Here is a 23,834-nt window from a genome sequence, read left to right on the forward strand (position 1 = left end):
CGATTTTCATTTTTTAAAAACATTTTTCATAAAATTGACAACTATACCCCTTCCTCAGTAAGGGTGAAATCGCCATTTTGGGAAAAGCTGTACTGGTCATGCTGATAGGAAATTTAGCGTAGAATAATTTTTGTTCGAACATTTCTCCTTCCGGATCCTTCATTTTTCGGCGACGATATAGCCGAAAAAACCTGTATCGGCAAAGGTTAATGACCTCTTGCGGGGTTAGCCGGCAGGTCGCGGGGTGCAACTTTCGATGCGTTGTTTTAGAGGCCAATGTGGACAAATAATGTGAAATTCAGCTTCCCCCCAATTTTTTTGATGTTCGACTGAAAATTTTGCTAAAATGACTGGACTATAGTACACGACCCAAGACTGTCATAATTTCGTATAACTTACGATCAATACAAGACTGAATAAATACAAGTAGATATTGTATCTTATGTGTAGGTACATCCTGATTAGTTTCGCAGCATAATCATTTGATTTCACTTTTTATCAAACATTATTACAATTTATCTGTCTGAAAAATTAGGAGAAATCGAGTTCCTCGAATTAATTACTCACTAGGTACCCTACACTCGTGATTTTCTAAAAGATTTCGTGATGAAATATTTTATCTTCGATCGTTTTAATAAAAAGATATCGTATAAGAGCATTTCACGTTTATCAAGCCAAGCTACATAGATAAAAGTTTTAAATCAGCAAGTAAGAAAATTACAAATAGTCAGGATAGAATTCTTCAGATAATACAAAGCACTCACGTAGTAGGCTATTATTAGGTAAAGGTACCTACAAACAGAAAATACCCGTCCTTCTCCGTTTTAGGTAGAAAAATTAAACTAAATTTACGTCCTACTTTTGAACTTAATTTCGAGGTGGATTGTATATAGGTATGCGGGCAGTTTCAATCCGAAAATAGCAGGGATTTCCAGCCAATCATCGATTGGCTTTTGGCTATCAGCTTTTAGCTTGATTTTCATTAGCTTAAATAAAGCTGGCTATTGGCTGGCAAAATTTCATTGGCTGGCAATTGGCTGGCAATTGGCTGGCAATTGGCTGGCTTTTGGCTTACAAAAACAAAAATACATGTGACCCCTCAAAATACTCGTTATGATGCGTAGATGATTATTAAAAATGACAATTTCATTTTTGTGGCGTCAAGTGTATGACGTGAGTTGTGACTTGTGAGTGAAAAAACATGAAAAATATGAAAAAAAAAATTTTAAAAATTGAAAATTCGAAAATCACTTCAAGTTCATTAGCTTTTAGCTATTAGCTATTGGCTGGCAATTTTTCATTAAGCTGCAGGCTTTTGGCTATTAGCTTAAATACCATTGGCTTGCATTAGCTATTGGCTTTTGGCTTTTAGCTATTGGCTGGCTGGAAATCATTGGAAAATAGTAAAATTGAATCGCGAATTGCGAGTCCATTGAATCCTGAATCGAATCATACTCATATGAAAACTGATTCCCACGCAAGTAGGTGATAGGGATAAATTTCGTTTCAGAAACGATTAAAGCTGGGAGGTTTTGGAAAAAACAAAGAAATTGTTATCAGAAAAGAAAAAAAAAATATTAAAATTGAAATTTTTACGAATGCTAGGGCATTTTTAAATTTGAGATCGAGTTTTTTCCCTCCCAAACACCTTCTGCTGTAGCAAAGTTAAACATTTTAAAAGTAATTTTAGTTTATTTCTTCAAAAATGAGAGCCAAGTTTTGAAATTTCGAATTAAAAAATGAAAAGAACGCTGACAAAACATCCATAGACGAAACTAAGGAGTATCAAACTTTTCACATTTCGCTCAATTTTTTATCTATTGTCTAAAAATGTCATTCTACAATACGAAATATATTTTTAGGAAGGACAAACGTACTTATTTCTTCTATCACTGATCAGATTTTGTCAGTAGTAAGCAGGAAAGAAACTTAAAGTCTAGCCGTAGGTAAAATTGTTTGCGAGAAAATTGCATATAAATTTCCGGAGATTTAGCCCGGTGATAGAAACATGTAAACATAAAAACAACGTACTCTTCCAGTTCCAGGCGATGATTAGGTACCTGATGAAAATTCAAGGTTCAGGTTTACTGCGTCCTTCCTGATAACAACGGACATCTTCTGACCAAATTCATTAGTTTCTCGTGCCACTGCGAGGTTTAGCTGAAAAAAAAACATCGAAATAATCAAATAAATGTAAACCTAATGTACAGTCAAACTGGGATTACGTTTTCCACTAAAGTATGTAGGTTTCACTTTATAGAGTTTGAATGAATTAGAATTCCAGTTATTTGTATGGAGGTTTTCGTTTTCTCAACACTTCCCTACCTAACCTAGGTATGTTAAAATAATCATGTAAGTGGAATTTTAGTTTGAGTAGCAGAACTTCTGGAAGTGAAAAAGTAACATTTCAGTTCCAGAGGTCTGCTATGCTCAAAACTAGGGCTAGGATTTATATGCAAACGCATATCTGTTTTGGCTATACTAGTTAGCGCATATCACTGTTTCTTTTGCGATTCATACATTTCTGAGACGAATGGTGAAATTTTTTAGCGCATATTTCCGCATATTTTAGGTATAAATGCATATATTCGCATATTTTCGTCAAAAAATGCTCTTTTAGCGCATATTTATCGCATATTTTGAGTCGATAGCGCATATTTCGGAAAAAATCACAAAAATTGATTCAAAAAACGCAAAATTTAGAAAAAAATGTAACTTTTCAAATTAAAAAAAAAACTTTTTAAAAATTGAAACCATGGTTTTATTTTTATTTGTGCTCAGAGACAACCGGAAATCGGTTTTGATTCACAATCTTGAACAGCATTTGACAATCGGATGTTATTCCAATGTATAATTCTTCCTTTTGTAAAAAGAAAATGCTATTTTATGAAATAAATCTGAATGGGTGTATTTTTTCTGTTTATACACTGCAATTTCAGCTCCAGATTGAAAATACCTTTATTTTGATATGCAACATGCTGCACTTTTATAGCGCATATATTCGCATATTTTGTCATTTTAGCGCATATATTCGCATATTTTCATCATTTTTAGCGCATTTTTAAGGCGCATATAATCGATTTTTTAGTGCATATAAATCCTAGCCCTACTCAAAACAAATGCCACTTATGCATAGATTCCGTTTCCATTTACAGAGGTTAATATATCAGAATAGGTTTAGATAGTGAAGTGCTAAGGAAACGAATTTTATTTCTATTATAGATAGAAGTTTTTCACTTACATGAGTTCCATGTATTCAAGTTTAACTGTATATGTACGAGAAGCGGACTTGATTTGGATAGCCATACCGGATTCGTATATGCATTATTAGTAGGCCTATGTACCTTATGGGGATATTTTCCGCTGAATTTTGCAACTTTAACCATCCAATCTGAAATCAAAAGAAAAATACATACAAAGATTACCCAGACTGAAAATAAGTATAACTCCAGCCAAATAAGTATTAGGTACATTTCCTATAAACTAAATAATATGTACTTACCATTGTGAAAACGCTTTTATGGCAGCGAAACAGCAAATATTTTTAATTTTGCACATAATAATAATAACCTTATAGACAAAGTCGTATGTCAATAGCAGTTTCTCTTGAACGCATGCGAAGACTGGAAGACATTGGTCGCCATTTACAGTAATTTCATTCTACTGTGACTCTAGACACTGGACCTGCCCTGCGGAGTAAGACAACCATCTGAAGCGGAAACTGTAAAGAAAGTTTTGTGTAGGGAAAATTTATCCCGCTGACGCTGGCAGCGCTGCAGTCTAAAAATTACAAATGGCAACTACGAACTTACAAAGAAAGAGTAAGAATAAATGTTGGCAGCTGGAATAATTTTTCTTACAACCACATCACGTTATCACTGTTTCACTGTGCATAAAAATTGTCGAGTAACTTCAATTTTAAGAGTGGATGAATTAAATTTTTTTCACATTTCATAATAGGTATAGCAATAAATTGGTAAATCATTTAGAGATGAAAAATTACAGGAACTTTCATTTTTTGGAAACTTTCAGGAACTTTCGGAAACCTTCGGAAAGTTTCCGAAAATTTATTTTTATTCAATGAATGAGGCACCCCATACCTGTTCTTAACAAATACCAGTTTTAAAATGCTATTGGTCAACTACAAACTGATGAATTTCCAATAATTCCGTTTTTTTTTTTCATTTATTCTCATTTCTGTAATAAAATGTTGTCATTTGGGTGGTGTTTTATGGATTAAAAAATGTGACCAAGTTCAAGAATTCAACGATTACTTCACAAAGAAAAAAAACTGCACCAGGAAAAATCCTAAAATAACATGAAGAAAAAAAATGCAGGGATGCGATCCGAAATTTTCAACTGTAATAATCGGGCATATGACAATAGAAATAATTTCACCCCCCGCCGATCCTCCGGGACAGCTTTTTTCTTAAAGGGGACATCCTAAGGAACATTTTAGAGCAAACTTTCCCAAAAAAAGTTGGCCTTACTTACAAAATGGCGGCCATTTTGATTGACAGGTCAGCCGAAATCGCAGATTTTGCGTTTCAACACGAAATTTTTCAAACCTTTCAAAGGTAGATCGAACGATCATGCAAAAATTTATCACTTGTCAAAATTTCGAGTGCTAAAGTGCGTTTTTCGATTTTTGGTGAATTTTTGAAAATCCAATTTAGGCCAAAAATGAGGGAAAAATCAAAATTTTACCAAATTGACCATGGAAGCTGAAATTTGGGATATATCCTATTTTCGACATGCCAAATCGATTGGAAACGGTTTCAACCCGTTTTGGGCAGTTCTGGAGCCTCCAGCAGATTTTTGAAAATCGAAATTCCCACAAAATTCCATCAAAATGGAGTTGGAAAGCTGGAATTTATTCTAAAAACTAATTTCAATACGGTACGAAGTACTGCAGGTGAATTTCAAGTCGTTTTGGAGCCTCCAGCGACTTCTTGAAAATTCCTGAAGCCTCCAGCCGATTTTTGAAACTTTAAATTTTCACAAAATTTCATCAAATGGATATGAAAAGCTGAAATTTACTCTACACACGAATTTCAACACCCTCTGAAGACGACTTCAGGTGGGTTTAAGTCATTTTAGAGCCTTATTCAGCGAATTTTTTGAAAATTACTGGAGCCTCCAGTAGATTTTTGATGCTTTAAATTTCCCCAAAATTTCATCAAACTGAGATGGAGAGTCGAAATTAATACTGCAAACTAATTTCAATACGCTACGAAGTCGCCTGCTGGTGAATTTCAAGTCGTTTTGGAGCCTCCAGCGACTTTTTGAAAGGTTGTATGGCGTTTTTTTGGAAAATTGAAATTTCTCAATGTAGCTGGAAGCTTCAAAACCATTTGAAACCATCATGTAGTCTGCAAAGTAAATCTCAGCTTGCCAACTCCATTTGATAAATTAATGTTGCGGGAATTTCAAGTTTCAAAAATCCACTAGAGGCTCCAGTAATCTTCAAAAAAGTCGCTGGAGGCTTTAAAATGACTTGAACCCACCTGTAGTCGTCTTCAGAGGTTGTTAAAATTGAAGTGTAGAGTAAATTTCAGATTTCCATCTCCATTTTTTATGAAATTTTGTGAAAATTTAACGTTTCGAAAATCTGCTGGAGGCTTCAGGAATTTTCAAGAAGTCGCTGGAGGCTCCAAAACGACTTGAAATTCACCTGCAGTACTTCGTGGCGTATTGAAATTAGTTTGCAGAATTAATTTCGACTCTCCATCTCAGTTTGATGAAATTTTGGGGAAATTTCAAGTTTCAAAAATCTACTGGAGGCTCCAGTAATTTTCAAAAAAGTCGCTGGAGGCTCTAAAATGACTTGAACCCACCAGAAGTCGTCTTCAGAGGGTGTTAAAATTGGAGTGTAGAGTAAATTTCAGCTTTCCATCTCCATTTGATGAAATTTCGTGAAAATTTAAAGTTTCAAAAATCTGCTGGAGGCTTCAGGAATTTTCAAGAAGTCGCTGGAGGCTCCAAAACGACTTGAAATTCACCTGCAGTACTTCGTAGCGTATTTAAATTAGTTTTTAGAATAAATTTCAGCTTTACAACTCCAATTTGATGGAATTTTGTGGGAATTTCGAGTTTCAAAAATCTGCTGGAGGCTCCAGAACTGCTTAAAACGGGTTGAAACCGTTTCCAATCGATTTGGCATGTCGAAAATAGGGTATATCCCAAATTTCAGCTTTCTTGGTCAATTTGGTAAAATTTTGATTTTTTCCCTCTTTTTTGGCCTAAATTGGATTTTCAAAAATTCACCAAAAATCGAAAAACGCACTTTAGCACTTGAAATTTTGACAGGTGATGAATTTTTGCATGATCTTTCGATCTACCTTTGAAAGGTTTGAAAAATTTCGTGCAAGTGCTATGTTGAAACGCATAATCTGCGATTTCGGCTGACCTGTCAATCAAAATGGCCGCCATTTTGTAAGGCCAACTTTTTTTTGGGAAAGTTTGCTTTAAAATGTTCCTTAGGATGTCCCCTTTAAGAAAAAAGTTGTCCCGGAAGATCGGGGGGGGGGGCAATTACTCCTATTGTCATATGCCGGACTATAAAGCATCTGTAGCTACTAATGATTTGAAATTTTTCGCCAAAGGGTAATTTTGAATTCATTCTGAAACCACGAAAAATGATGTTGGTAATAAAATTTTGTTTTCTCCTACCTTCGAACTAGTCTAGTTGAAATTTGAACATTCACATAGGTTCCTACTTCCATACCTACGTAGAACGGGTTCTCAAATTGGAAAGTTTCATGTATTTTTTCCAAACTCGTAGGTATTTATTAGCCAGTCAAATCCCTAACCCTCGTCTAACCCAATGTAGAAACAATTTTTTGAGTTTGAGAGTGAGTTTTTTCATTTATTTCAGTTTCTGTATTATCGCTTGATCTATTGACTGGAGAATTCGACTATAAAACGATCACGATAGTATAACAGAAAATTACCGAAAATTTATGAAATTCAAGATTTTAGTACGGTAATGAAATGATTTTAGTTATAGAACTTATGGCTACATATATTGCTTGAAACATCATTCAAAGTTTATAAAGTAGGTAGATATCTCAACACAAGGAATGTTCTCGAATTTATTTGAGTAAAATCTTGCTGAAGTCATTCAGCATACTTAGTAAATATGTCTGATGTTGGAAAAAAGAGCAAAGAAAATGGCCCTCGAACATTATTAAACGCAACATTTCGAATACTAGGTACCTAGGTGAAAAAATAACATCAAAATTAGCTATGGGAAAGAAATAGGCTGTGGTATTCGACGACGTAGGTAATTCGAACTTGAAATCTTTTACATCAACATGATCATTACGATTAATTTTTAGGTTCAAGCTTTCCATTACCTACAAGCAAAAAAAAACACACACACATTTACAATTATTCTTATCTCAAGCACTAATCAATCGTCGAAAAACTCGAATAAAACCGCCTCATTATAGCAAACACAAATTTGTATTTTTAGTTAATCAACACACAAAATTTAAAATATAAAATTTCTTAATGACCATAATTTAGAATTATAGCAATCAAACGGTAAAGTGAGCACAAATAGATCACACACATCTAAGAAGGCACATAATTTTGTACACGCGTATAAAACAAGCATCATTCAAAGAGTTTTAAAACATATAAAATTTTCTTCGCGTATATAAGTAGATTCAGATGAGATTTGAGAAAAAAAATTTCGAAATGATGCTGAAGATATACAAAGTTTTTTTTTTATGATAAACAAATCATCGTTGGAAAAAAACAACACATTGACTAAAGGCGATACACATCAATACGTAAATTAGTATCTAGAAAAGTAATCACAGCGAGAACATTTAAAGGGCAACTAAAATTAATTTTGTACAAAACGCTTTTAAAATAAAAACATCCTAATGTACAGAAATACGATAAAATTATTCGAGTATGATTCAAATTTACCTCATCAGGTCTGAGATAGATAATCTATATAACAGATCCAAACGAATCAACTACAATTTGATAAGTGTAGGTAAATTTAAATCAGTATACATTTGATGTACTAAATACTCGTTTGAAAAAATATTACTATATTATCAACAATGACTATAGAAAATCTACACACATGCGTTAGAATTATTAATTACATCGATGAGGGAAAAATCTCCGCTACTGATCACACAATCTCTCTTTCTCTAAACATCTCACTATACTTCTTTTGTACTTTCGTTCAACATATATGTATAAAAAGGGAACTAATTTGACATACAGTTTTGGGGATTTTATTTATACGTTCGTCGTATAAATACGAGTAACATACGTCTTAATAAATTAAATTTACGATCGACACACACGAAAAAAAAAAACAACAAAATAATTGTCCAATTGAAAAATTACTGTATAACCTTCATTGTGTACCACAACCAGTCATATTTAACGCTATTATCTTCAATACAGTTTTAAGTATTTAACAGATTTCTTTCTAATTGTAATTTGACATCCATTACAAATACTTTATAGTGAGAAGATAACTACAATTTTCAGTGGGAAAAAGAAACACAAAAAGGAAATTGGATTGGATAAATTGAATACTGAATTTTGCTTTTCATTACTCAACATTAATTTTTTCACTTAAAACCTACCTACCTAAGTCTAACAGACCTACTTTTAATTTCAAAAACTCGTTTCACGAAACAAAATAGGTAACTTGCTTTAACAAATCGGTAACCATTACGAATACCTACGTACTCGTTTAATTTTGGGCAATGAATAAGGTTTTTTTTTCGAGCCTATGCTTATTCTAAAACCGCAAAAGAAATTTCTACGGATTCGACATCAATTGCCACCGAAATACACAGAATTATGTAAAAAAAAAAAAGAACCACTCACAAGCATCAACTATGGTTTTGATCTTGAAAGTACTCGTAAATTTGAATAGAAAATTTCAAAGGCTTCGTTCGAGTAAACGAAGCAAATAGATATGTAAGGAATTGAAAATTTATTTCAAAAGATATTGAGATCGAAAATTTCAAAGGTAAAGTTACCATATCCACATCAAGATATGTGCGTTTGTTAGATCCATTCTGATATTTAATTAAGTTAATGTTTAAAACGGCGTTCATCTTTATACATTTTCATCTGTTCTTCAATCCAAGGAACAAATCTAGGAACATTTGCATAGATACCGGGTAAATGAGGATGGGCACATTTGATTCCCCAGCTGACGATTCCTCCAACGAACCATCTATCGGGTTGGTTCCGATGTTGGCAAAGTAATGGTCCACCAGAATCACCCTGTGAAATTGTTAAAATATTATTAAATTTGAAGTTTTATCAGTTCAATGGGAGGAAGTGGGCATTGCCCAAGGATTACCTGGCAGGCATCTTTACCACCGTGTTCGTAACCGGCGCAAATCATACCAGGAGAGACATTCAGGTTCCTTTTACGTAACCAGGTATTGCATAATTGTCGACTTAGTATTGGTACTTGGACTTCGTACACGGTCGGTTCGTAATCGGAAACTGGATAATTAATAAATTAGTATTTTAGTACGAAAATGAAATAGGTACTTCTTAGAATAGGTAATTTACAAAAATGAAACTTATTCTCACTTTCGTTATCTTCTCGTTTGCCCCATCCGATGACAGTGCAGTTTCGAGGAGGTTCCAAAGTGGTTGTCGCATTAGGCATACACACCGGTAACAAATGATCGTGAAACTTTACACGATCTCTGAGCTAAATTTAAATTTAAAAAATACAATATTTTAGAGAACAGCAAACAATCAGATAGGTACTAGTTGACTTTTTACATTAGGAATAGGTAATGTAGTACCTGGAACAAGGCTATATCGTTATCATGAGGTACTCCGACGTTATACTCAGGATGAGGAATCACTCTTTTGATTTTCAACTTTTGTCCAAAATACGAATGCGATGATCTTCTGGTCATTCCAAGTTGTATGGTCCAGTCAAGAGGAGGATGCGATAAATTATAGCTGAAAAAAACGTTCAAATTGGAATTAGATCGAAAAAGAATCCTTTAGTATTTAAAAAAAAAATAAAGAATTTAAAATAAGTATTCATCGAAGTCTTATGAGTCATTCCTAGGTGAGCCATTTTTGACTTTTTTTTTTTTGTTTTCCATGAGAAGGACGGAAAGATGAATAAAATAGAAAATCTCGAATTCATTTTTGCCGAAGAATTCGACTCCCTCCCTGTCAACAACAATTCAAAGATGCAGGAAAACTCGACAGAAAAAATACTTCAAAAATTTCTCGAACATCTCGTAGAAAAGTGAACGAAATTTCGTCGTCAAATTTTGAGCCACTTACATCAACTTTCATTTAACGCGAAATGCACTCGTTTCTTTCATTCACGTTTCTTGAGAAAAAAAACACGATTTAAAAAATTTTTGAACACCCTGTAGAGAAATTGACAAATCTTCACGCTGAATTTCGAAAGACCTATCGTACGCAATCTAAAACCGGCTCGTCTTTTTCATTCGAATTATTTAAGGAAAAAATAAATTTGCAATTTTTTGAACACTCTGTAGAAAAAAATCACCAATTTTTGCGCCAAGTTTGGACAAGAACTCACGCATCACTGATTCAAAACATCTGAAAGCATTCACATCGCTTCAAAATAGTCCCTCAATATTCATATTCCCTGAAAAAAAAGTCATGTGACCTTTTTGAACACCCTATCGGTAAGTTAATTTTTGAAATCAATTTTTCCAGACTATTTTGATCAATTTTACATACAAAAGTAGAAATGCAGGCATTCTTTTCATTCACGTTTCTTGGATAGTAATTTCAAAATTTTCTGAACACCGTGTACAAAAGTCGACAAATCTCTGGAGTGAATTTCAAAAGACCTATTGAACTCGACTCAAAACAGGTAAGTATGTAATATTTCGTTTAATTCAAATTTATCTAAGAAAGAAAAGTTTTATTTGTAATTTTTTGAGCACCCTGTAGAAAAGAAAAATCCGCAAATTTTTGCATCTTAATTCGTTCAACTTACTTCGAAGTGCTCCCCTCTTATTCATTTTTGATTCCTTGTCCCGAACCATCACTTTTTTTGGGGGGTTCACAAAATTTAATTACCTACGTCACATATGAAAAAAATTTCGAACACAATTTTTGGGAGATAATTGATCATGCCTACCCACTTAAAAGTGAGAAAACTGTTTTTGAATTTTTCTCGAGCTTTCCAGGGAGCTCAACTTACCAAAATGATACGATTTTGGATCTATCTATTTGAAAGTTGTGTAGATAAAATAACCTAAAAGAACGATGTTCTCGTTTCTAAATGAATTTAATATGATCAATCATCGCCATTTTTTTTTTTGGAAAAAAACTTTTTTTTATTATTTTTAATGTCTATTTTAAAATTTGAAACGCAGCAGGTAAAAAAGTTATTGTTCAAGTCTGGGATCCAATATTTTACCTGCAGTCTTTGGAAGTCCCGAAAAAAGCCCAATACAGTTCCTCAGCCAATTCCATGTCAAACAAGACTGAGTTTGGGTTTAGATCTTCTGATTTTGCTCGAAATTTGTTGATTTCATCGAATTAAGAAAGAAGGAAAATCACCAACTCCACTAAGGACAAGTGAGGGAGGATTTTTTTTCAGCAGTCATTTCCCAAAAGTTCAAAGTTGATTTTATTTTTGAAAACTCAATTTTTAAAAGCTTGTGAAATTCTGACAAGAGAACCTCTTGAGGTGTCACACTCCGATTTGAACGGGACCGCGATTTTTGGAAAGAGCATAGTCTAAAACCACCAAAACCAAATTTTCAGCTGCCCAAGTTCATTTTTCGATTTTTGGCGAATTATTGAGAATTCAAAATTGACTGTTTTCGGCGCTTTTTATACTTTTTTTAAAAAAAAAGTACGTACTTGATCAATAAAAATGGTCAAAATGAGTCCCAAAACTAATATTAATTACCCAAATCCAAATTTCACCATTTCCAGCCAGTCTGGAGCCTCCAGCGCGATTTTTCAATTCCCCCAGAATTTTGAATTTGCTCCAGAAAGCGTGAATATGCAGTTGGGCAGCTAAAAATCGAGTTGTGTATTACACTCGACTTGTTTAACAAGTTTATCTTCATTTGAGCCGATTTTGGGAGTTGCACCTCGAGAGTGGTTTTTGACCAGCTTTTTTCAAAATTTTCAGCCATTCTGGAGCCTCCAGCGCGATTTTCAATTTCTCTAGAATTTTGAATTTGCTCCAGCCCAGTTGACCAAATGCTAGCAAATTTTGTGCTAGCGTAAATGGTGCCGGAATTTGAGACACTTTTTTAAAAAAATGCTAGCAAATCAGTTGCGATTAGGTCGCATTAGAGTAGCAGAATTGCGCACAAATAGCTAGCACGTAGCTGGCACAAAGCTAGCAAAAAGCTAGCATTTTGTTGGCACTTTGCTCTGCATTCTGCTACGTACATGCGACTAAATCGCGACTGATTTGCTAGCAATTTTTGCAAAAAGTGTCTCATATTCCGGCACCATTTACGCTAGCGCAAATTATGCTAGCAAGAAGCTAGCATTTTGCTAGCGTAGAAAAACTTTGATCAGTAAAGTAATTACTGTTAATTAATTTTTAAAAATTCTGGGTGTTTACCTTTAACAGGTGGTAGTTTTCCAGGAAATTCCAAAAATTAGGCGACTATCCCAGCTCAGAGGTAGCATAACGCTAGCATCTTGGGATAGTATAAGAAGAGTGATGTCACTCTTCTTACTTTTCAACAAGATACCACCTTGAGCTTATATTCAACTTGATGACACACTTTATCTAAGAGTAGCAAACTATACCATGAGAGAGATCGACGCTAGCAATTCGCTAGCATTATGCTAGCGCTTAGGTTGAAAAATCTCTTTATTAAATAAAAAATGAAGTTTTTTTTTTTTAAATAGAAAAATTGTCAAAATTTAAAATTTGAAAATGAAGTATCAAACAAACCATGAAAATGAAAAATTTCAAAAACATTTGAACAACATTTTAGTCCACGGCAATGGGAGTAATTGCACCCCCTGCCGATCCTCCGGGACAACTTTTTCCTTAAAGGGGACATCCTAAGGAACATTTTAAAGCAAACTTGCTGAAAAAAAATTGGCCTTACTTACAAAATGGCGGCAATTTTGATTGAAAGCTCAGCCGAAATCGCAGATTTCGCGTTTCAACATAGGATGTGCACGAAATTTTTCAAACCTTACAAATGTAGATCGAAAGATCATGCAAAAATTCATCACCTGTCAAAATTTCAAGTGGTAAAGTACCTTTTTCGATTTTTGGTGAATTTTCAAAAATCAAATTTTGGCCAAAATGTGAGAAAAAATCAAAATTTTACCAAATTGACCAAGAAACCTGACATTTGGGATATACCCTATTTTCGACATGCCAAATCGATGGGAAACGGTTTCAACTTGTTTTGAGCAGTTCTGGAGCCTCCAGCAGATTTTTGAAACTCAAATTGAAGTTGTAAAGCTCAAATTTATTCTGAAAACTAATTTCAATACGCTACGAAGTACTGCAGGTGAATTTCAAGTCGTTTTGGAGCCTCCAGCGACTCTTTGAAAATTCCTGAAGCCTCCAGCAGATTTTTGAAACTTTAAATTTTCACAAAATTTCATCAAACTGAGATGGAGAGTCGAAATTCATTCTGCAAACTAATTTTAATACGCTACGAAGTCGACTGCTTGTGGATTTCAAGTCGTTTTGGAGCCTCCACCGAATTTTCGAAGGTTGTATGGCGTTTTTTGGAAAATTGGAATTTCCTAAAAGTAGCTGGAAGCTTCAAAACCATTTGAAACCTGCGAAGTAAATTTCAGCTTGCCAACTCCAATTGATTAATTAATGTTGTGGGAATTTCAAGTTTCAAAAGCCTACTGGAGGCTCTAAAATGACTTGAACCCACCTGAAGTCGTCTTCAGAGGGTGTTAAAATTGGAGTATAGAGTAAACTACAGCTTTCCATGTCCATTTGATGAAATTTTGTTGTCCCCTTTAAGAAAAAAGTTGCCCCAGAAGATCGGCGGGGGGGGGGGGGGGGTGCAATTACTCCTATTGTCATATGCAGGAATATTTTTAATGATTTTTGTATGCGCGCTGAGGGATGGAAAAGATACTTGCTCGCATTTTGCTACAATAAATAACGCAAAAAAAGGTTTATTGGTGAGAAATGCGTAAGATCTGGTAGCACGTTCCTATCATTTGACTACAAAGAAAACGCCAAGTCACCAGATGCAGAAACTAGAGATATGCTTACATTTTTCTAGAGCCAGATGGCTAAGTAAATGCTAGCTCAGAGATGCAAGAATATTACCTGAAGTTTCCTATCATAAAACTGTGAGCAGGTACATATTAGTCAGTGATACGCTGACATTAAGCGAGCAGGTATAGAGTGAGGCAAAAGCTAGCTGAGATATGCGAGAATATTGCTTGAACTTTCTTGGCATAGAATTGCAAGCAAGTATCCATCAGTGATACGCTAGCATCAGGCGAGCATGTATGAAATGAAGTAAAAGCTAGCTGCGATATGCGAGAATATTGCTTGAACTGTCCTAGCATAGAACTGCGAGCAAGTATCGGCCAGTAATACGCTAGCATAAGGCGAGCAAGTTAAAGTGAAGTAAAAGCTAGCTGAGAGTCGCTGGAAAACAGCTCGAAAATTGCTAGAATTGAATTTGCTAGCAAAAAACTGCAAGAAAATCGCTTACTTTTAGCGAGACAATTATTGCTGGCCACAAAAAGCGAGTAAATTGCTAGCAACTTATCAAAACGCGAATAAAACGCTAGCTTTTTGCTAGCATGTGGTCAACTGGGAGAAGGCGTGAATATGAAGTTGGGCAGCTAAAAATCGAGTTGTGTATTATACTCGACCTGTCTAACGAGTTTATCCACATTTGAGCCGATTTCCGGAGTAAACTTGATTTTTTGGGTTTTTTAATTTTGAAAAAAGCTGGCCAAAAAGCCACTTTTGAGGTGTCACTCTCAAAATCGACTCAAATGTGGTTAAACTCGTTATAAAGGACGAGTATAATACACAACTCGATTTGTAGCTGCCTAACTTCATATTCACGCCTTCTGGAGCAAATTAAAAATTCTGGAGAAATTGAAAAATCGCGCTGGAGGCTCTTGAATGGCTGGAAATGGTGAAATTTGGATTTGGGTAATTAATATTAGTTTTGGGTCTTATTTTGACCATTTTTATTGATCAAGTACCTAGGTACTTTTTTTAAAAAAAAAAAAAAAAAAAACATAAATCGCCAAGAACAGTCAATTTTGAATTTTCAAAAATTCGCCAAAAATCGAAAAATGAACTTGGGAAGCTGAAAATTTGGGTTTAGGGGTTTTAGACTATGCTCTTTCCAAAAATCGCTGTCCCGTTCAAATTGGAGTGTGACACCTCAAGAGGTTCCCTTGTGAGGTTATATTTTGAAAATTTGTAAAAAAAAAAAAAAAATGTATGAAGCATGAATTTTCATGATATTTAGAACTATAAACTTTTCGTGAGGTGGTTCGCAAAAACGTAGGGGAAGGGGCAACAGGGCCTCAATCTTTTGGCAAAATGTAACAAAATAGGTATCAAGTATGACTTCGTTTCATACGTTTTAAAAGACACCTAAACAATTTTCTAAACATTTTGAAAAAATCGTGTGGCGTAAATCAAGTTTTAGCCAGCATGGAAATAATTCGAATGTAATGCTAAGAAAATAAAGGAGGGTGGTATCTTGGCTCCTTTGAATGACTGAATTGAGCTACATACTAACTATATATGTCACATCTCATTTTACATTTTTTTTTTTTTACGTTTCGGCCAAAAGGTCTTTGTACGCCCATCTTTCCCCAAGTATTTGCATACCCTATCACAAAACCTTCAATGTCATTAAAATGTTTGCTTCATTTAACTTCCTGGATTTTTTCCCCTTCAAATCTTTAAATTATAGCTTCAAAATCTGTCAAGTTATTGAAAATTGAGTCTTCAAAATAAAAGCCCAGCTTCAAATTTTTGAGATTTTTGGGAATTTGGGGAAATCAATGAACGATGTTGGAGGGGATCAATCCAGAAAATACGTTGATATTCGTATTCAACGCTCCCAAAAAGTAAATAAACCACATGTTACATAACTTTTTCAATTTTCAGAAAATTCAGGTAATCAAGGCTGAGCAGGGGGGGAGTTGGAGGTCCAATCAAAAAAATGACTTGGTATTCATGTTCATGCAGTTTTTGAAGACATATCAAACGATATATCACACGATATTTAAATTTTTTTCAATGTTGACCAAAATTTTGGGGCTCTGTGGTCTTTCTCTATACTCCCCCCCCCCCCATACATAGTTGTAAATATCATAATAGGTCACGTTTCTTGCTTTTTTACTTCAAATTTTCAAATTAGGGTATTCTTGGGGTAAGATATTGAAGCATTCTTCAAGAAAAACTCTATTTTAGGGTAACCTTCCCCCCTGGAGCCCAAAATTTTTTGAAAAAATTAGACTCACGTCTCTTCTATATATTTTGGGTGGTAGATATCAAAATGTTTCATTCAGAAATCGTTGAAGCATGATTTTTCCACTGAAAAACCCTTTTTTATGTCAATGTGGGCAAGATGGTGGGGAGGGGGAAAATTTTTGGTGTCAATCATTTTTTATAGAGGTACCCAGCAGTGTCTAATTAAAATTTCAAAAATCCGAGGACACGAGCATTTCATCCATCTTACCCCAACTTTTAAAAATTGACTAAATATTTTGAAACTACTTTCAGTCTTCCCACACCCCCTCCCCTCCATCTTTCTTAGTTTAGGGGAATCACAATAAAATGTGGAGCGAAGTCAGAGCAATACCTGAACCCAAAACCTGCCTGATTTGAACATGGAATGACCGAAGACTCATTTAGAAGATACGTATCACCAAAAATACGGAAATAAAGTCATATCAATACTTACTGTCCTACACAATGAGCAGCAGACATGACCCACTGATCACTTATCAGAACACCGGCGCAATAAAATATTTCCATAGGTCCACCCAAGATGGCAGCTAAAAACGGCCAATCACCTGGATTCGAGGGAACACCGCCAACAATTCGGGTACTCGGATATCCTAACGATTGTTTACGTACTCCACATTCTACATTCGTTTGAAGAAGAAGAAAAAACCATACACACAATAATTATTAAATTCAATCAATTAAAAGTACGTACCTATATCTACATAATACAAAACTCATCGTCATCAACGATGAATACAGATGAGTTCATTATAGAAATATAACCACGAAGGTAATAAGTAAGTATCAGTACAATAATGGTACCTAAGAGAATACACATTGAAAAAAAAAGGGTGCAAAAGCGTGCCACGTCGTATATTATACAAAAGTGCAAAAAAGTGCATTAGTAAAATGGCACAAACCCTGTTTCACGTTTGTTTTAAGGCTGCAAAGAAACAAAAACGTATTAATCGTACAAGGTAGGTACCTACACGTTTGAAAAAAAAACACAGACAGGAAAACGCGAACACGTTGGAAACCCATATACCCACTCGACTATATAGAGAGAGAGTGAGATAAAAATAATAATTTAAAAAAAAAACGAATAAAAGCAAAATGCTTACCATACGAGGAACAAAGGGCTCTTACAGTCGGATAATGGCCATTGTTTTGGCAATTTTTCAGATCGTGAAATAACATTATTTTATTTTTCTCCACGTTCTCTTTGTTATACTGAATGTATTGGATCTGAGTGTTTTCGCTCTTGTTTTGCAAATCAGTATGATTCAAATATCTAATAAAAAACCATTTTAACATATCATGTACGTGTACCTTCGCTTTCGGTTTGGTCGAGGAGATGGATCGTTATATATGCTCACTTGTATCCTAGTAGTTCGCAGATCAGCTGGGGTGAGTTTTGTTGATCCCATTCTCTGATGCAAGCTGTTCTAAAGGCTTTGTCTTCGGCTACGAATACTTCAACGTTACCAGATCCTACATCGCCCATTTGCTCGTCTAGACGTACTGTGTGACATATCGAAATGTTTAATTAATCAAACAGTAGTCCCAGTTTCATCACACAAGCAGTCAGTACCAAATTATTTGCCTAGAATTAAAAGAAACGTACCACAATTTCGTTCGTCTTGACCCCAAGGGCAATTAAGAACTCCGTCACAGATATGAGAAGTGGCGATACATTGTCCCATGCCGCAATGTAATTGACCTGTTAATCAACAAGATCGTCGAGACATTTGTACAATATTTACACGATAATTTTCTCAGCTGGAAAGAGAAGTACCTACCTGGACATTGTTTGCAGTTCAATTCGTCTGTTTCGTCTTCGCAATCGATATGACCATCGCATCTCCAATCTTGTGGAATGCATCTGCGTTGGTCGCATTTGAAACCGTCGACGCAGGCTAATTAATTCAAAAATTAATTTGTAATATGAAGAGGTGTTTCGTTTATTGTTGAAGAATTTCGTGGCGAAAATACACACCTGCTATACTTTCTTGCTCTTCGAACAATTTCATTTCATTGTGACCGATACACTCTTCTGTACTGTTATGAGATGGGCACCAAGAACAGTCGAATTTCTCTGGAAACTGCAGTCCAAATATTTCTAAGAATATGCCACATCTTCTTTGCGTTTCTGCAAACAAAAAAATATACAAATTAGATACCTAAGATTTTATTTTACAGTGAAAATCTTTGGAAATCATAAATATATTTTTGAGCAAAATTTTCAACTTCAGCTTTGATTTTTGTACCAAAAGTAATTCCAGGTCTTTAAGTATGATTTTCAAAAATGAGAAAATTAAAATAAAATCGATTTTTTATAGATTTGCAAATTTGGAAATGTAATACGATGTTCCCACAAAATACCTATTTACCTAATTTCGGCTTCAAAAAAAAAAGTCATTCTAAAATGAATGATGGCAAATTTTCAAAGAAAAGAAATAAACTTCAACAAAAATCTAAAAATTAAATTAGACGGCGATATTTCGATCAAATCATAACGTTTCTAAAAAAACAAATTCTGTTTAAAAAAAATAGACTCGAGTACCCCAAATGCTTCATTTTTAAATACGTGTAAGTATTATTTCACTTGATCGGGAGAAAAGGAATACCAGAAGGCGTATATTCCAGGCATTCACTAAATTTACATTCAGAATTTGATTTTGGATAAAGCGTAGGCGAGAGAAAAGGTTGCAATCTGTTTTTAAAAATAGGTAGTTAGGGAAAAAATAAGAAAAAAATGTTCAAGGCATTGATGCATTACATTTTAAGTAGATACACCTACACTTTTACATATTTTTCTCTCAACATCTCGGTTATATTTGTACCGAAGTAACCTTTTTTTATTCTTTAGGTAAATTTTACTCATGGTAGGTACCTAATGGTTCAAGGATGTGAAAAATTCATATTGCCCTTGACTTTGTTTGTAAGCTTGTCCAATGAAGTTGAGATTTCTAATTTTTGTTCGAAATATTCCAAAAACAAAGCCGCCTGGAGATGAACTAATCACACAGTTCAGGTGAAAATTTTTTAATTTTTTTTCTTCGTATCTTAAGTTTTTTTTAAATTCATTTTTTAGGGTGCAAAAATTGAAAAAAATCAATTTTTTGCCATCATTAATCCATTTGAGATGAACTTTCTAAAATTTAGCTCAAAATATCTCAAAATTGAAGCCTCAAAACAAAAACCAAAATCTGATCAAAATTTTGTAATTTAGCTTTCTCTTCGTTTTTTTTTTTTGTAAAATCTTCAATATTGCTTATTCAAAAATTGATTCTTCACGATCGAAATATTGAAAGAAGCTTTCAACTTCTCACTGAAGAAAACCATTGGTGGCGGTGGGGGCGGAGGGGGGGATGAGAAAGATTCTAACAAACAAAATTGTAGAGAAATAAAATTACACAGCATAAACTTCCCCACCTGTGCAAAATCATCAGTCCATCTCAGGTTTTAAAAAATCAAAAAACTAAAAAATAACAATTTATGTATTAAAAAATTGTGCATTTTTAGGTCAGAATTCTTCTTAATACGAGTAATTCCAATATCATTGATTTCTTCCACCTTGGGGGGGCTTTATACATACAAGGAGAACAAATTTGACTATTTTGAATGCTCATTTTTTTGTGTTTTTATGCCATAAAGGCATTCTCAATACATTTTAACGAAGTATACATATTTTTAAACTAATACTCTAGCTTTTCAATTTATTTTTAAGTATACCATTCTCGACACATTTTAACAATGTTTTGTGCAGTTTTTACAGAATTTCGTCAACATTTATTGAAGTTTGGTCACTTTTTTACAATTTTCAAAGATTTTAATAATTTTTTTAAAAGTTGTAAGATCACTTTTGTTAGGTTTTTGGACAATGTTATGCGAAATTTCCACTGAATTTGCCAAAAATTTGCTAACATTTACTTAAGCAGTTTTTTTTTTTTATTTTTAATGATTTTGATTTTTTTTAAATGTGATTTTAAAAATGTTTTAATAATGTTTCGAGTTGATTTCACTACAGATGTTACCAATAATTGTAAAAATTTGGTCAATTTATTTGCAGTATTCATAAATTTCAATGCCCCTTGTGCGAGTTTTAGTCTTATTTTTTACACGTTTCGACAATGTTTTGAGCAGATTTTCATAAATTACCAAACATTTACTTAGTCCGGCATATGACAATAGGAGTAATTGCACCCACCCCCCACCGATCCTCCGGAACAACTTTTTTCTTAAAGGGGACATCCTAAGGAACATTTTAAAGCAAACTTGCCCAAAAAAAAGTTGGCCTTGGTTACAAAATGGCGGCCATTTTTATTGACAGGTCAGCCGAAACCGCAGATTTTGAGTTTCAACATAGGACTTGCTCGAAAATTTTTAAACTTTACAAAGTTAGATCGAAAGATCATGCAAAAATTTATCACCTCTCAAAATTTCAAGTGCTAAAGTGCGTTTTTCGATTTTTGGTGAATTTTTGAAAATCCAATTTAAGCCAAAAATGAGGGAAAAAATCAAAATTTTACCAAATTGACCATGAAAGCTGAAATTTGGGATATACCCTATTTTCGACATGCCAAATCGATTGGAAATGGTTTCAACCCGTTTTGAGCAGTTCTGGAGCCTCCAGCCGATTTTTGAAACTCGAAATTCCCACAAAATTCCATCTAATTGGAGTTGTAAAGCTGAAATTATTCTAAAAACTAATTTCAATACGCTACGAAGTTGACTGCTGGTGGATTTCAAGTAGTTCTGGAGCCTCCAGCGAATTTTTGAAAATTCCTGAACCCTCCAGCAGATTTTTTAAACTTTAAATTTTCACAAAATTTCATCAAATGGAGATGGAAAGCTGAAATTTACTCTACACTCCAATTTTAACACCCTCTGAAGACGACTTCAGGTGGGTTCAAGTTATTTTAGAGCCTCCAGCGAATTTTTTGAAAATTACTAGAGCCTCCAGCAGATTTTTGAAGATTTAAATTTTCACCAAATGTCATCAAATGGAGATGGAAAGGAGAAACTTACTCTACACTCCATTTTTAACACCCTCTGAAGACGACTTCAGGTAAGATCAAGTCATTTTAGAGCCTCCAGCGACATTTTTGAAAACTACTGGAGCCTCCAGTAGATTTTTGAAAGTTGAAATTTCCCCAAAATTTCATCAAACTGAGATGAAGAGTCGAAATTCATTCTGCAAACTAATTTCAGTACCTTACGAAGTTGACTGCTGGTGGATTTCAAGTCGTTTTGGAGCCTCCAGCGACTTTTTGAAAGGTTGTATGGCGTTTTTTTGGAAAATTGAAATTTCCTGAAAGTAGCTGGAAGGTTCAAAACCATTTAAAACTACCATGTAGTCTGCGAAGTAAATTTCACCTTGCCAACTCCATTTGATAAATAAATGTTGCGGGAATTTCAAGTTTCAAAAATCTACTGGAGGCTCCAGTAATTTTCAAAAAAGTTGCTGGAGGCTCTAAAATGACTTGAACCCACCTGAAGTCTTCTTCAGAGGGTGTTAAAATTGGAGTGTAGAGTAAATTTTAGCTTTCCATCTCCATTTGATGAAATTTTGTGAAAATTTAAATTTTCAAAAATCTGCTGGAGGGTTCAGGAATTTTCAAAAATTCGCTGGAGGCTCCAGAACTACTTGAAATCCACCAGCGGTCAACTTCGTAACGTATTGAAATTAGTTTTTAGAATAAATTTCAGCTTTACAACTCCAATTTGATGGAATTTTGTGGGAATTTCGAGTTTCAAAAATCTGCTGGAGGCTCCAGAACTGCTCAAAACGGGTTGAAACTGTTTCCAATCGATTTGGCATGTCGAAAATAGGGTATACTCCAAATTTCAGCGTTTTTGGTCAATTTGGTAACATTTTGATTTTTTCCCCTCATTTTTGGCCTAAATTGGATTTTCAAAAATTCACCAAAAATCGAAAAACGCACTTTAGTACTTGAAATTTCGACAGGTGATAAATTTTTGCATGATCTTTCGATCTACCTTTGTAAGGTTTGAAAAATTTCGTGCAAGTCCTATGTTGGAACGCAAAATCTGCGATTTCGGCTGACCTTCCAATCAAAATGGCCGCCATTTTGTAACTAAGGCCAACTTTTTTTTGGGCAAGTTTGCTTTAAAATGTTCCTTAGGATATCTCCTTCAAGAAAAAAGTTGTCCCGGAGGATCTGCTGGGGGTGCAATTACTCCTATTGTCATAATATGCCCGACCAACTGATATTTCATCAGTTTTTCATATACCTACCTTTTAATAAATTAGGTAAGTATGTATTATGTTTTTTAAGCATTTTTATGGCATTTTTGAAATATTGTAATTGCCAATTGAATTTCGCTGACAGTAGGTATATTTCCTAAAATTTTATCAATTTTTTACGATTTTTATTTATTTGAATGCATTTTAATATTTTCATAACTTTTTAATTTCAACGACGTTGTACGTGATATTTTGTAATATTTTACAAACGTTATTGAAGTTTTATCAGTTTTTTGAGCATTTTGGATGATTCTGATGCTGATTTTCAACGTTTTTATGTCATGTGTAACTTATGTTTAGGTAATTAACAATTTTTCGAACAAATTTTGATGAATTTTGCAGAAATTTCATCAGCTTTTGGAAATTTTATACCATCTTAATGCTTCTTGAGTATTTTTATGAAATTTTTATCACGTTTCAATGACGTTTTATTTATGCAGCTTTTACCAGTGTTTGCCACAATTTATTGATTTTTAGCCGAATTTTTTATTGAAAGATGATGCTATATTGCAGTGGATCGAAATATCAGTCTCGGAAAATAAGGGCATGGTCCCTCAAAAATGAGAATTTTTTTGTTTTTTATGGTAAGTAAAATTCGCAGATACAAAATTTTGAGTTGAACCTTGCAGGGCCCCATTAGTTGCAGGCCACCTTACGTAAAGGTATAGGTGTACATTACGAGCTGACGAACATATGGTATTGGTACCTCTATGATTATATGTACAAATGCGCCTACTAGGTACCTACAACAGACCTACCTAGTTCCATACGTTTTCGCATAAATTTCAAAAGCACTGGTAAGTGTTGAAAAACACCAATTTTCTAATTAGTAAGTAGGTAAGGTTAACAATCGTAAGCGGTTTTGCACGTTTGCTTAATTTTTCAGCACATGTAAAAATATGTACTTAATTTCTGAAAAACGATAATTGGTAGAAGTAATGACGAGTAGTGCAGATATTTCACTTCTCTTAATTTAGTCAAGCAAAAAAAAAAAAAAAGTTGAAAGACGAAGAAACCTATCAAAGCCATGTACAGAATACCACACAAAATATATCGAACACCCTAATTTTTTAATGTCACAAATAAGTATAAGTTTGC

The 23,834-nt window shown here is 34.1% G+C and overlaps 1 protein-coding gene and 1 long non-coding RNA gene across 2 annotated transcripts in view; both read right to left on the reverse strand.

Annotated features, from left to right (window-relative positions):
- Nucleotides 1–568: 568 nt before the first annotated feature.
- On the reverse strand, nucleotides 569–3,713 carry LOC135847765 (uncharacterized). Its single transcript, XR_010559230.1, has 3 exons — nucleotides 3,503–3,713; nucleotides 3,242–3,391; nucleotides 569–2,160 (listed from the first exon to the last, which is right to left on the reverse strand). It is a non-coding gene; the product is annotated as an uncharacterized LOC135847765 (long non-coding RNA).
- A 3,735-nt stretch (nucleotides 3,714–7,448) lies between these two features.
- The window catches only part of LOC135846721 (uncharacterized), a 127,434-nt gene continuing 111,048 nt past the window's right edge, over nucleotides 7,449–23,834 (reverse strand). Inside the window, exons 9-18 of the mRNA XM_065365975.1 lie at nucleotides 18,462–18,614; nucleotides 18,265–18,381; nucleotides 18,090–18,185; nucleotides 17,842–17,986; nucleotides 17,587–17,756; nucleotides 16,920–17,103; nucleotides 9,813–9,975; nucleotides 9,592–9,715; nucleotides 9,353–9,501; nucleotides 7,449–9,273 (exon numbers count right to left, since the gene is read on the reverse strand). Of these exons, the coding sequence (XP_065222047.1) occupies nucleotides 9,079–9,273; nucleotides 9,353–9,501; nucleotides 9,592–9,715; nucleotides 9,813–9,975; nucleotides 16,920–17,103; nucleotides 17,587–17,756; nucleotides 17,842–17,986; nucleotides 18,090–18,185; nucleotides 18,265–18,381; nucleotides 18,462–18,614 (1,496 nt within the window). The 3' untranslated portion in view covers nucleotides 7,449–9,078. The remainder of the gene's footprint in view (nucleotides 9,274–9,352; nucleotides 9,502–9,591; nucleotides 9,716–9,812; nucleotides 9,976–16,919; nucleotides 17,104–17,586; nucleotides 17,757–17,841; nucleotides 17,987–18,089; nucleotides 18,186–18,264; nucleotides 18,382–18,461; nucleotides 18,615–23,834) is intronic.

This window comes from Planococcus citri, chromosome 5, assembly GCF_950023065.1.
Source record: "Planococcus citri chromosome 5, ihPlaCitr1.1, whole genome shotgun sequence".
Taxonomy (NCBI): Eukaryota; Metazoa; Arthropoda; class Insecta; order Hemiptera; family Pseudococcidae; genus Planococcus; species Planococcus citri.